This window comes from Hyla sarda, chromosome 1, assembly GCF_029499605.1.
Source record: "Hyla sarda isolate aHylSar1 chromosome 1, aHylSar1.hap1, whole genome shotgun sequence".
In the NCBI taxonomy this organism is placed as follows: Eukaryota; Metazoa; Chordata; class Amphibia; order Anura; family Hylidae; genus Hyla; species Hyla sarda.
Window position 1 is genome coordinate 387,347,242 of NC_079189.1, and position 14,416 is coordinate 387,361,657.

Sequence of the window (14,416 nt, forward strand, 5' to 3'; positions counted from 1 at the left end):
ACCTCAGCAAGTTGTGAATGCCTGGAGTTTCTGTTGTTCTAGTTATTTATGTACCATGAAATGAATGTAAGGCTAAGTCTAGGCGCAAACTTTCTTGTTCTGAAAATTATGTAAACATTCTGAAAAATATTATAAAAGATTGCATCACCCTGCATTCATTCACATGTTTACACTCCTGTGCTGTCTCCGTATGTCAGCTGCCATTGCAATAAGGTCTGTGGTTGGACCAGTGAAGATGCTGCTTGACCCACAATGTGCATAGATGCACAGTCGCTTGTGTACTCAACCAATCTAAACACTTATATGGTTAGCCAATTATAAGCTCCTGTCTGTTGGCCAATAAGGAATCTGAGAGCTCTACTTAAAGTGTACATTTCACTTTATAAAAACTTTTGACATGTCCTAGGTACATGACAACAGTTTTCATCAGTTGTGTTCATCAGTTGTGTTTAGACCCTAACCGATTGCTAGAATGAACAGGGAGAGAAGTGCCCGGCCGAGCCACACGTCTGAAGAAAACCAATAGAGCTAATTGTCTTACTTAGCAGGGTTTCTTTCTAGCTCATTCTACCAACTTGTCTCACAAAATGTTAAAAGTTTTCTGAAGTGTCCATTTAACTCTTTCGGGTATACACCTCTACCTGTTATTAGCTAAAGCTGCCTGCATTCTGGTCTGTGATTCTTTGTGTTTAAAGGAAAAATCCAGTGAAAATTAACTTATCCCCCATCCACAGGATATGTAATAAGTAGCTGATCGGCTAGGACTCCCAGCGATCTCCTGAACGGGCCCCGGCACTCAGTGCTGCAGGCAGCACACGCTCTATTTACTTCTATGGGAGCGCTGAAAAGACCAGGGTACAGCACTCGGGCATCATTGCTGCTGCCATAGAAAGGAATGGAGCGCATGATGTCTACCGGTAGATCACATACTCTCCTCACTGAGAAAGCCATGGTCCCATTACAGAGATGACGGGGTCCAAGTGGTCGTACGCCCTGCAATCAGCTACTTATGCCCTGTTCTGTGGAAAGGGGATAAGTTAAGTTAATTTTCACTGGAGTTCTCCTTTAATGATTTATATTGATCTTGGATTGATGCCATGATCCTGCTTCTGGATTCTCCCTTAGGCTATGTTCACATGGTGGAATGTCCGCATAGAAATCAATGGGACTCTGCTGCTGCGGACTGTCCGTGCAGTATTTTTATGCGGAATTTCGCACAGACATTTTGCCATTTGAACATACCCTTATTCCCTCAGAAATCACGCAGCACAATTCGGCACGTGTGACCCTACCCTTAATCTGTTTGAAAACCTGTCACAGACCACTCCCTGCTTCCCTGCAGTTTTAGACATGCAGTACTACTGCTAAATATGACAAAAAACTACCAGAAAAATACACATGGGACTACTGTAATCTGCAAAATACAATTTTTTTATAATTCAGACACATGATAAAATCATGCAAGTACAAACACAGTGACTGAAAGAGGGGCTCACATGGTATTTCTGGGCAATACCCCCTCATACAAATATTAAACAATGTATAACACGGATGGCGTGGCAAGATTACATTAAGAACATATTATATAATTTAACCTTGCCATGTCATCTGTGTTATACATTGGTATACATGTGAGCCCCTCTTTCAGCCCCTTTGTTCATACTTTTAAAGTATTTGTATGATTTTATCATGTGACTGAAGTAATAAAAAATTTATTTCAAATTGTATTTTTGTAGTGTTTTGGTTAGTGTTTGTTACACTGGGACAAATATTACTTGGTTATCAATAGTTACCTGGGGGTTACCCAATGTGTGGGACATATACACATCCCTTACATGGTGGTACTTTAGCTATTGAAAAATAGGTTGATTGTACTGATAAATCTTGCATTGTCCTTGCCCTGGTTTTTACACCTAGTGCTGCTATCTGCTATTAGTTCTCCTGACTACTCTGCTAGTACAACCTGGGAACCCCCAGCAGCAAAGGCTAGATACTTATGGCCTAAAAGTAAATTTGCTGCCTATTTTTTAACTGATTAGAGCCATATACTAAAATACATTATTTTTTTTTTTTCAAATCTGTTTGTATTTTCTGATTGTTATTTTTGTTATCTATTTCCTCTTTAGTACATATTATGGGGGCAGCCATCTTGCCTGGGCTGGTTCAAGTAGACGCTGAATAGAAAATACACTGAGATTCACTAAGCTTAACTGAGGTTCCAATAAGAGTAGCATACGTATGCTGCTGTCACTTTACTGAACTTTTTGGCAATACTGCTTACTGACCATGTTAGATCACTTAAAGATAAGAAGTCAACCCATACAAACTTATATAAAAATGAAATTTCCAATTTGTGGGCACAAATGCCTTCATTACTTCAGCAGTGTAGCTAAAAAAAAAATATGCAAGCTCAAAGTAAGGCTGGGTTCACATATATTGGGAGTCAGGCATAGTTTCCCTCCGGTGTGCACCAGGGGGAAACTAATGCTAGAACTGACCCCATTCATTTGAATGTGACAGTTCACGCTCAGCCAGTGTCCCAATTTTGACGCCAGATGGTTGGACACGCCGGACAGCTTGCTGAATTCCCTTGTCTGGTGCCAGAAACAATGGACGGCGGATGCCATACAACTGATGACAACTGATGCACGTTGTCATCAGTTGCAGCATCAGTTACCTTGAGATTTATGCTGGACATATGTGAACCCAGCCTTATATGATGAAACAATTGTTAGAATTTATGTGAGTGGGCAGCCAACCACACCTCAAATAATTTTAGATAGAACGAGATGTGGAGTGCTTGAGTAAGATTTGGGTATCCACTATTCTAATCAAGAAAGTATAAAACTGAAAAATACAGCTCATAAGATATTTCCAATATATACAAATGTGTATAAAAAGGAAACTTAACCTGTTAAGGACCCAGGGAGTACCTGTACGCCCTGAGTCCGCTCCCGATCTATAACGCGGGGCCACGGCGTGGCCCCACGTCATAGCGGGTTGGGCCCGGCCTCTAACAACGGCCGGGACCGGTGGCTAATAGCGCGCGGCATTGATCGCGCTGCCGTGTGCTATTAAACCTTTAGACGCGGCGTTCAAAGTTGAACGCCGCGTCTAAAATGAAAGTGAAACCATGCCGGTTAGCTCAGGGAGCTGTTTGGGATAGCTGCGGTGAAATTGCGGCATCCCGTACAGCTTACAGGACAGCTGGAGGGTCCCTACATGCCTCCTTGCTGTCCGCTCGCCGAATGACTGCTCAGTGCCTGAGATCCAGGCATGAGCAGTCAAGCGGCAGATTCATCGATCACTGGTTTCTTATGAGAAACCACTGATCAATGTAAAAGATCAGTGTGTGCAGTGTTATAGGTCCCTATGGGAGCTATAACACTGCAAAAAAAAAGTGAAAAAAAAGTGAATAAAGATCATTTAACCCCTCCCTTATTAAAAGTTTGAAATCACCCCCCCCCCTTTTCCCATAAAAAAAAAGTGTAAATAAAAATAAACATATGTGGTATCGCCGTGTGCGGAAATGTCAGAATTATAAAAATATATCATTAATTAAATCGCACCGTCAATGGCGTCCTATCAATGCAAAAATGATACCGCTAAAAACTTCAGATCACGCCGCAAAAAATGAGCCCTCATACCGCCCCATACATGGAAAAATAAAAAAGTTATAGGGGTCAGGAGATGACAATTTTAAACGTATAAATTTTCCTGCATGTAGTTTTGATTTTTTCCAGAGGTACGACAAAATCAAACCTACATAAGTGGGTATCATTTTAACCATATGGACCTACAGAATAAAAAGAAGGTGTAATTTTTACCGAAAAATGTACTGTGCAGAAACGACAGAGGTACGACAAAATCAAACCTACATAAGTGGGTATCATTTTAACCATATGGACCTACAGAATAAAAAGAAGGTGTCATTTTTACCGAAAAATGTACTGTGCAGAAACGGAAGCCCCCAAAAGTTACAAAATGGCGTTTTTTTTTCAATTTTGTCTTACATTGATTTTTTTTTCCATTTCTCTGTAGATTTTTGGGTAAAATGATTGACGTCATTACAAAGTAGAATTGGTGGCGCAAAAAATAAGCCATCATATGGATTTTTAGGTGAAAGATTGAAAGAGTTATGATTTTTTAAAGGTAAGGAGGAAAAAACGAAAATGCAAAAACCGAAAAACCCCGGGTCCTTAAGGGGTTAAGCTTATTTTTCTTTGTACAGTTGATGAAACAATAATACAGAAAGATCACAAGAATTAGAACATATTTTACCTCCAAAATAGTAGTTCTCTGTTGATGAAACTTGAAACGGTAAGCTTATAAATAGGCTTGTAGATCCATCATTATCAATGATAAGATTTACACGATTCCTTTTAGCAGCCAGGGAAAGATGATGCCATTGTCCATTGTTAAGTTCTAATCCTGTAAAAATATTCATAATCTATGTAAAAACATTGTTAGACATTGTTAGAAAACAAATAATACCTATAATTACCTATATGACAGAAAATATCACATCTTGAGAATTATAAATCTAAAAAAATTGTACCAAAAAAAATTGTCAAAATATAAAAAAATGCAAAAATGTAGTATTTGAATTATTAAAAACTATACAGTTTACTTTGAAGGGGATAAATGCTAGCTCAGTAATGTTCTGACTACTAGTTCCTTCATTTATTGGTAAAGTGGGAAAACCTTATCCCTTGTCAAAACCCCTCAAAATAGTTGGATTCCCCTCGTTGGAGTTCCCAAAGAAACAACTCGTTGTATGGCATGATTTCTGGGGATGGGCTACTCATCCAGGTATATATCATGCCATATTTGGAGTCTAAGGTTTTGTTCACACAGTGATTTTCAGGCATGTTTTATTTAAAAAAAAAATGCATATGTAAAATTGCAGAAAATTTATGGAACATTGTGCGCACATTTTCAAAAAACTAACACATTTCTGAAAATAAAATATAGATGAAATAATTTGGCACAATCCACAATCTCAATGGACATGGAATTTAGTTACCGAAGGCTGGTTTCACATATGTCCGGCATCAGGCATAGCTGAACTCAGTTTAGATCTTGATGCAACTGATGCCACAACTGATGACAAATTGTATCAGTTGTATGGCATCCAGCGTCCATTACTTCTGGAGAGTGGACAGGGGAATGCAGCAAGCTGCGTTCTCCTGTCCAGTGCCCTCTGGCATGTCCAGCCATCTGGCGTAAAAATTGAGACGCTGCATGATTGTGAACTGTTCAATTCAAATGAATGGGATCAGTTCTAGCATCAGTTTCCCTCCGGTGCATGCCGGAGGAAAACTATGCCGGACGCCTCATATATGTGAACTCAGCCTAACTGATGTAGTCACATAAACAGGCACCATTCTCCTTCTTTTTTTTTGGTCCTATTTATTTTCTGGCACCTGATGGAAGCAATGTTAAGCAGGATAGAATTGATATCGACCATACCTGTAACTGTATCCAGATATAATTTTCCATTTTTAAAAAGACTCATTTTAAGCTTCCCATCAGAAATATACACTACAAACTGGAAAGGAGCAGAGCTGAGTCTAGTGGCAAACAAAAAGCCTTCCCTATTCCAAGTACGGAAATAAAAAGAGATTGCAACTTCTTCTAGCAAAGATAATCCCGGTAAAACCAAATAGCTTTGTGAATTTAGAAATGTCACCGGAACCACTGGAGGCTCTTGACAGGAAAATGAGACATTTCCCTAGAAAACAGAAAATAGCATTAAATACATTGTTGTCTGTCTATCTCATCAAGTCACAAATAATATAAAAAATATCTAAATGAAAGTGTCTCTGAACAGGCTGAGGCATATCAGAGAAAAAAAAGACATCATTACCTAAGGGTATATATAAGTATTTATTTATATATATAAATATATATATATATATATATATATATATATATATATATATATATTAATATATATGTATTCACATACATAAATCACTTTACTCTGTATCTTTTATTTTATAAATTTTTTATCAAAATTTTTTTGAATAAAATTTGACAAAAAAGCAGCAAACTTTGACTTTTTTCTAACATTTATGCCATTCACCATACGGGATAATTAACAATATATTTTGATAGTTTTGACTTTTACGCTTGAGATAACACCAAATATGTTGATGAATTATATTATTTTTTTTTACTCTTTTTGTGGAGTAAATGGGGAAAAAGGGACGATTTACATTTTAATTGTAGGAGGGGATTTTTAAAAATATTTTTACTTTATTATTTTATTTCCACCCTTTTTATGTCCCCATAGGGGACTATTTCTAGCAATCATTTGATTGCTAATACTGTTCAGTGCTATGTATAGGGCATAGCACTGATCAGTGTTATCGGCGATCTTCTGCTCTGGTCTGCTCAATCTCAAACCAGAGCAGAAGAACCCTGGAGACGGCCAGAGACAGGAGAGGGGACCTCTGGCCGTCATGCTGGATGATCTGATCCCCGCGGCAGCACTGTCGCTGATGCTGTGATTTGTATTGATCACGACATCTGAGGAGTTAATGGCGGACATCGGCGTGATCACTGATGTTAGCCATTAAACAGCCGGGACCTGCCATGCAGGTGCGAGCACAGGTCCAATGCTTGTGATCATTACAGTGCGTAAATGTGCGTCATGGTGCGGTGGCACCGCACCATGACGTACATTTATTTAAATTGTCGTTAAGGTGTTGAGGGACTATTATATGCAATCACTAATTTTGTTCACTGTATAATGCTTTGCCTATTGCAGCTTAAATTGTTTCTGTCATTAAAATAACTTTTGACACAACAAAAGTTTTGATCCATCACAGCAATCTTCATTAATCTTCTTCTTAATGGCCCTAATATACATTTATAAGGCCATTAAGGGAAGCCCTGCTAGTTCTACTGATCAGTCATGGTCACAACATTGAGAATTTGGCTAATAAAAACTTTAGACATGACCCTGAGACATTTCAAACATTTTTTTTTAATGGCCCTTTTTTTTTGGGGGGGGGGGGGGGGGGGGGCCTTTCATTTTGAATGACTTTTATATTGACTGCCCCAAGAGTGCACCACACACAGTACGCAAAACCCTTAAATCCATTCATGCAAAATGTTAGGTAGTTTTAACAGAACCCCTAACCATCACACATCATTTAAAGTATTGGTCTCGTCATTTCGAAACAGAGAAATCTTCTGGCACAGCGATGAGAGCAACCTATATATCTCCTATGGTTATGCCCTCTGAAGGTGCGTAGGTAGAGAGATAGATAGATAGATTAATAGATGGAAATGCTCTATTCCAAATGGCCGAGCTAGAAAAACCCAGTACAATAAAGGGGTATTCCCGTTTCAGATATGCATGGCATAGCCATAAATATCTGATTGATATGTAGCCCAACACTGAGACCTGCACCTATGCCTAGAATGGGACTTTCCTGCTCCAATTCCACCTGGATGAAATAGTCAAAAGGACTGCAAAAATATACAAGTGTTCTGTTTAGTGCTGTTTCTATAAATATCATAGACATAACTGTGAATTACAGATACAGTAATGCACCAAAAGCTCTTCTGTTTCCATAATTCTTATTCAGATCTATTCACTTTAGCTTGCTGCATGTAGTTGGGACACAGTTGTGGAGGAAGAACTTTCTAGAAATCCCAGAGGTGGTATCTGCATTTATGAGACATTAATGACTTATTCTGTAGCTGTAATTGCCATAGATGTCTAAAATTGGACTACCCCTAATATTTATGTCTTTATCATAACAAAAATAAAATATTTCTTACCTCAATATGAATCTGAGGTTTATATCTTTTGGCCAAGTCAGAGATGTTTAAACCATTATAATAAAGATTCTCAATGCATCCATGGAAGTTCTTCTGCAGCAGTGATGCTGATTTTCCTTGTGATGTGATCCCTCCAAAGCTAAGCTTAGAAGAAAATAAAATCAATATAGCCATTAAGCCTGATTCTATAGTGTGATACAAAATGGTGCAGTTACATTCTTAATTGAGCATTTAATTACAGCAGTTTCTTCTAGGTTTCTTAAAGCATTTTCTCAATTATTAACTGTATATTGAGTGGTAATTTTTGCATATTTTTTTTAACATAATATTTATTGGTAAAAAGTAAATATAACACATTGAAAAGCACAATGTCAGTTTTAAATGTGAGACCTAGTTTATACATAGACCAATCTGGCCTTATGTAAAATTTTCACCAGTTATTGACACATTCATTGCTGTCCATTTTCATGATTGTTCCAGTCTAAAGCTTATTAAATATAATAGGTAGGTCTTAGAATAAATAAGTATAGAAAAACACTTGGCATAAGTTGCAAATATTTCCATAGGACTTGATTCACCCAAAAGAGGCCAAAAGAGTGTACTTTAAAGGTGGTATGTGTCGATATACATTTTTCAACTGTCCAGGAAAACACAGCATATTGCTCTTGTCTAAACAACTGGATGCCCTGGAAAGCATATGCCGCTGTAAGCTATACAGTGGTATACATCAGAGTTGGCTTGATCTTAAGATGTATCATACTGGATTTGCTTTTGCGAGCACAATAAGTTCAGTTGTTGATCATACATTTACTACAATGGAAACATTTTGCAGAATTAAAGAACTAAATATCCACATGAAAATGTTTAACAAAATATGAACAAAAATCCCAAAAGTTTACAATATACCCAGAATCTCTCACAGCAAAATCATTATGATTCTATGTATCCTGTGAGTAGGCGAAATACAGTGCTGGTTTGGTGGAGTGCTGCCTTCTCACTACTTCTTTCCTCACATTTCCTCCCATCATTCCATCATGAAATATTTATAGTGTACCTGTCGTCAACAAAAATGTTTTATATAATGTAGATAATAACATTATATGTATATTTGTAATATACATTGGTTAAAAAATGTGTATACTTTTCTGTGAAAAATGCTGTCTTTGCAGCTATTGCCTGTGTGTCTCTGTGAGGAGTCCAAATACAGGAAGTGAGGACAGGACAAACAGGGATCTGTGCAGGCTCCTGGCTTGTCAATCATCCTCATGTGTGAGCCCATAGCATGTCACAGAGCCCCACTGCACAGAGTCCTGCTTGTCTTTACTGCACAGAGCCCTGCTTGTCCCCACTGCACAGAGCCCTGCTTGTCCTCAGTACACAGAGCCCTGCTTGTCCTCACTGCACAGAGCCCTGCTTGTCCACCCTCACTTCCTGTATTTTATTTTTATACATATTTATTTAACCAATGTATATTACCAATATACTGTACACATAATGGTATTACGGTATCTACATTATATAAATATTTTTTGTTGATGACAGGTACACTTTAATTATTGCCAAATATTTTTAGAATTCTTTTTAACCGATTGAGCAATGACTGAATATGTTTACAATGCATATATTTGCTTTTTATTTTATTTTTTATTTTTTTACATGATACTAATTCCTTATTAAAGGCCTTTACTGAGAGAGTAGTGGATGCATGGAATGGCCTTCAGGCAGAAGTGGTAGCTGCAAATACAGTGAAGAAGTTTAAGTATATGTGGGATAGGCATAAGGCTATCCTTCATATAAGATAGTGCCAGGGACTATTCATAGTATTCAGAATATTGGGCAGACTAAATTGGCCAACACTTTCTATGTTTCTAAGGGAGTTTAATCACAGAGCATAAATGTGGCTTTCCGGTCACTTCTGCCATGAACAGGGCAGCTGAAGATGGTTGGGAAGCCAAAAACAGCTTCCTTGTGCCTTATGCCTTCTGTGTAACTCTTATTAATAATAACTTGAGTTGCATAAACTTAGTGTTTATGTAAATCTAGCGGAAAAGGATATTATGAAATGAAAATAATGATTGTTCAATTTTTTTTTATTTTGATAGAAATAAAGAAGTTCAGATTTGATTTATGTCATAAGATTAAAACTGTCACTTTTTTGTAAATTACTTTCTCACAGTAAAATCTGTTGGGCATATAATTTTTTATACCCTGTGGACATATTTTATTCCAGAAGACCTTTTACATTACATCACTCTTACTTTTCTCTAGAGCTTTTCATGATCGTACCTAATGTATTATTCAAGCCTTCTGTTTAAGTTGGGTTAAGATACTGTAGCACTAATCTCATGTGAGGATACATAATCAATTTTGCGTCTGTATGGGAAGCTGCCAGCATGCATTGAGCTTCTTGGAAGTTGAGCATGTATGCTCCTACTGCAGTAATAAGATGGATACATTTTATTAATAAAAATATGTAGGTAGAACCCCCCCTGAAGAAACAATACCCAAATAGTGAACTGCAGTATGTTCATAGTAATTATATACAAGGTAGCAGCCATCTCTGAAGCATCCATCATGTCCTTGAGGATCCAGTAAATAATAAAAGTAAGATTCAAACCAATGGAGTTGCCGAATAGAGAAAAAGCAAATATGTCTATGAATATGTATTCTTCAGCTATTATTGTAGGGACTAACTATTGTCAGGTGTGGCTGCAAAAATAAGAATACAATCCACTCCCTAACTGTGCAAAGTAGACTTGTGCACTAGAAAAATTTTCGTTTAATTTCGTTTCGTTTTTTCGTTTTGGAAAAAAAATTCGGTTCGGCAATATTTTCGGTTTAGATTTTTCGGATACATTCGGTATTCGGGTGTTCGGGTTGTTTTTTTTCGGATACATTCGGTATTCGGGTACATTCGGTAAATCTTTTTAGTCTTTTTTTGGACTTTAGCGATCCTAATAAATAATGGAGATACCTTTTTTATTAAAATTTCGCAGGGTATCATAAAAAAATCATAATAAAAAAGATACAGTGGTGATGGAAAAAATTGTATCTAACGAAATGTATCTTTTTTATTATGAAATGTTTATTCATTTTTAAACAGGGATCAATTTATGTGAGCGGGTAAAGCACAAAAAATGGAGCCGGCAATAATAAAAATGTAGTGTGTGCGTGTTTTTCACTTTTTTTTAAAAACATTTTTTAGGTAGTACTACTACTCCCAGCATGGAACACACTCTTCCATGATGGGAGTAGTAGTTACCTGTACTAATTGACAGATCACAGGGGTCCCTTGCGATCCTCTTGTACAGATGCGGCGGCTGCTCTTCTATGGTCCCCTGCACTCACGTATATATACACATATTCATATTTCCCGCAGAGCTGTGATTGGCCAGATGGTTCCAGCCAATCACAGCTCTCTGTGAGAAATAGGAATATGTGTATATATACGGCCATGCAGGGGACCATAGAAGAGCGGCCGCCGCATTCATACATTATACTGGAGGATCACAGCGGGTGTCAGGAGTGATACCCGCAGTGATCTTCCCTTTACTACAAGTACTACCACTCCCAACATGGAGTACACTCTGCTCCATGCTGGGAGCTGTAGTACCTGCATTAATAGATAGATCGCAGCGGGTGTCAGGATTTACACTCGCTGCCATATGTCTATTAATGCAGGTACTACAGCTCCCAGCATGGAGCAGAGTGTGCTCCATGTTGGGAGTATTAGTACCTGCAGTAAGGGACAGATCCCAGGGATGTCACTTCTCCTGACACCCGCTGCGATCCTCCTGATGTGAATGTCGGGATCAGCTGTTCTCGAGAACAGCTGACGCTGAGCCGTAGGTATACATCGTATATCTACTGCCCAGCAAGAACTTACAGTGAGCCTGCAATGTGTATATACAGTATACACATTGCTGGCTCACTTAACCCCTTGCTGAGCTGTGCGCTATGCGCAAGCCCAGCAAGGGAAGAGTTAACTTACACTGCTGGACAGTGTAGGTTAACCCTTTGGGCGGTATACACTTTATACAGCTATCTATAGATAGCTGTATACAGTGTATACAGAAGACGAAGTCCAGCTTACTTCCCTCGAGTCCCGGGCTGGGTTCGTGTAGCTCCGCCCCCTAGTGATGACGTCATTAGGGGGCGGAGCTACAGAAAGGAACAAGACTAGTTAATCTGAAGCTCTGTTCACATTGTACGTTATGTATAATGTGAACAGACCCTTCTGGCAGTGTCTACCCAGACATGGAGACTCCAGCTGTTGCTAAACTACAACTCCCAGCATGCCCAGACAGCCAAAGGCTGTCTGGGCATGCTGGGAGTTATAGTTTTGCACCAATTGGTGGCTCCCTGTTTGGGTAGACATTGCATCATGGGTGCTCTCCCCAGCGGACAGCTCCAAAAAATGTCATAACCAATTTTATGTGTTTTTTTTCTTCTCTTTTCAGATCCGTGTATGCAGAGGATTACTGCGGATTCGATGGATTACGGCAGATTATTTATTTTTTTCCTTTAATAAAATGGTTAACGAGGGCTGTGGGGGAGTGTTTTTTTAAATAAAATAATTTTTCCAATGTGTTGTGTTTTTTTTTTTTTATTGAATTTTCAAGGTTAGTAGTGGACGCTGTCTTATTGACGGAATCCATTACTAGGCCAGGGCTTAGTGCTAGCCCCAAAAACAGCTAGCACTAACCCCCAATTATTACCCCGGTACCCACCGCCACAGGGGTGCCGGGAAGAGCCGGTACCAACAGGCCCGGAGCGTCAAAATGGCGCTCCTGGGCCTAGGCGGTAACAGGCTGGCGTTATTGAGGCTGGGGAGGGCCAGTAACAATGGTCCTCACCCACCCTGGTAACGTCAGGCTGTTGCTGTTTGGTTGGTATTGTGCTGAGAATGAAAATACGGGGAACCCTATGCGTTTTTTTTTTTATTTAAATAAAAAAAATTTTAAAAAAAACGCATAGGGTTCCCCGTATTTTCATTCTCAGCACAATACCAACCAAACAGCAACAGCCTGACGTTACCAGGGTGGGCGAGGACCATTGTTACTGGCCCTCCCCAGCCTAAATAACGCCAGCCTGTTACCGCCTAGGCCCAGGAGCGCCATTTTGACGCTCCGGGCCTGTTGGTACCGGCTCTTCCCGGCACCCCTGTAGCGGTGGGTACCGGGGTAATAATTGGGGGTTAGCGCTAGCTGTTTTTGGGGCTAGCACTAAGCCCTGGCCTAGTAATGGATTCCGTCAATAAGACAGCTTCCACTACTAACCCTGAAAATTCAATAAAAAAATAAAAAAAACACAACACATTGGAAAAATTATTTTATTTAAAAAAACACTCCCCCACAGCCCTCGTTAACCATTTTATTAGAGGAAAAAATAAATAATCCGCCGTAATCCATCGAATCCGCAGTAATCCTCTGCATACACGGATCTGAAAAGAGAAGAAAAAAACACAAAAAATTGGTTATGACATTTTTGGCGCAGTCCGCTGGGGAGAGCACCCATGATGCAATGTCTACCCGAACAGGGAGCCACCAATTGGTGCATAACTACAACTCCCAGCATGCCCAGACAGCCTTTGGCTGTCTGGGCATGCTGGGAGTTGTAGTTTAGCAACAGCTGGAGTCTCCCTGTCTGGGTAGACACTGCCAGAAGGGTCTGTTCACATTATACAAAACGTACAATGTGAACAGAGCTTCAGATTAACTAGTCTTGTTCCCTTCTGTAGCTCCGCCCCCTAATGACGTCATCACTAGGGGGCGGAGCTACACGAACCCGGCCCGGGACTCAGGGAAGTAAGCTGGACTACATCTTCTGTATACACTGTATACAGCTATCTATAGATAGCTGTATATTGTGTATACCGCCCAAAGGGTTAACTTACACTGTCCAGCAGTGTAAGTTAACTCTTCCCTTGTTGGGCTTCCGCATAGCGCACAGCTCAGCAAGGGGTTAAGTGAGCCAGCAATGTGTATACTGTATATACACATTGCAGGCTCACTGTAAGTTCTTGCTGGGCAGTAGATATACGATGTATACCTACGGCTCAGCGTCAGCTGTTCTCCCGGCTCTGTAGCCCTGAGAACAGCTGATCCCGACATTCACATAAGGACGATCGCAGCGGTGTCAGGAGGAGTGACATCCCTGGGATCTGTCCCTTACTACAAGTACTACCACTCCCAACATGGAGTACACTCTGCTCCATGCTGGGAGCTGTAGTACCTGCATTAATAGACATATGGCAGCGAGTGTAACTTCTGACACCCGCTGCGATCTGTCTATTAATACAGGTACTACAGTTCCCAGCATGGAGCAGAGTGTACTCCATGTTGGGAGTGGTAGTACTTGTAGTAAAGGGAAGATCACTGCGGGTATCACTCCTGACACCCGCTGTGATCCTCCAGTATAATGTATGAATGCGGCGGCTGCTCTTCTATGGTCCCCTGCACGGCCGTATATATACACATATTCCTATTTCTCACAGAGAGCTGTGATTGGCTGGAACCATCTGGCCAATCACAGCTCTGCGGGAAATATGAATATGTGTATATATACGTGAGTGCAGGGACCAGAGAAGAGCGGCCGCCGCATCTGTACATTATACAAG

At 39.7% G+C, this 14,416-nt stretch overlaps 1 protein-coding gene across 3 annotated transcripts in view; it reads right to left on the minus strand.

Annotated features, from left to right (window-relative positions):
- Window positions 1–14,416, minus strand: part of CNTNAP4 (contactin associated protein family member 4) — a 401,947-nt gene that overhangs the window by 176,550 nt on the left and 210,981 nt on the right. For all 3 annotated transcript variants that reach the window (XM_056525258.1, XM_056525251.1, XM_056525242.1), the window contains exons 7-9: window positions 7,798–7,941; window positions 5,473–5,734; window positions 4,282–4,431 (exon numbers count right to left, since the gene is read on the minus strand). In XM_056525258.1, coding sequence (XP_056381233.1) covers window positions 4,282–4,431; window positions 5,473–5,734; window positions 7,798–7,941 — 556 coding nt within the window. The remainder of the gene's footprint in view (window positions 1–4,281; window positions 4,432–5,472; window positions 5,735–7,797; window positions 7,942–14,416) is intronic.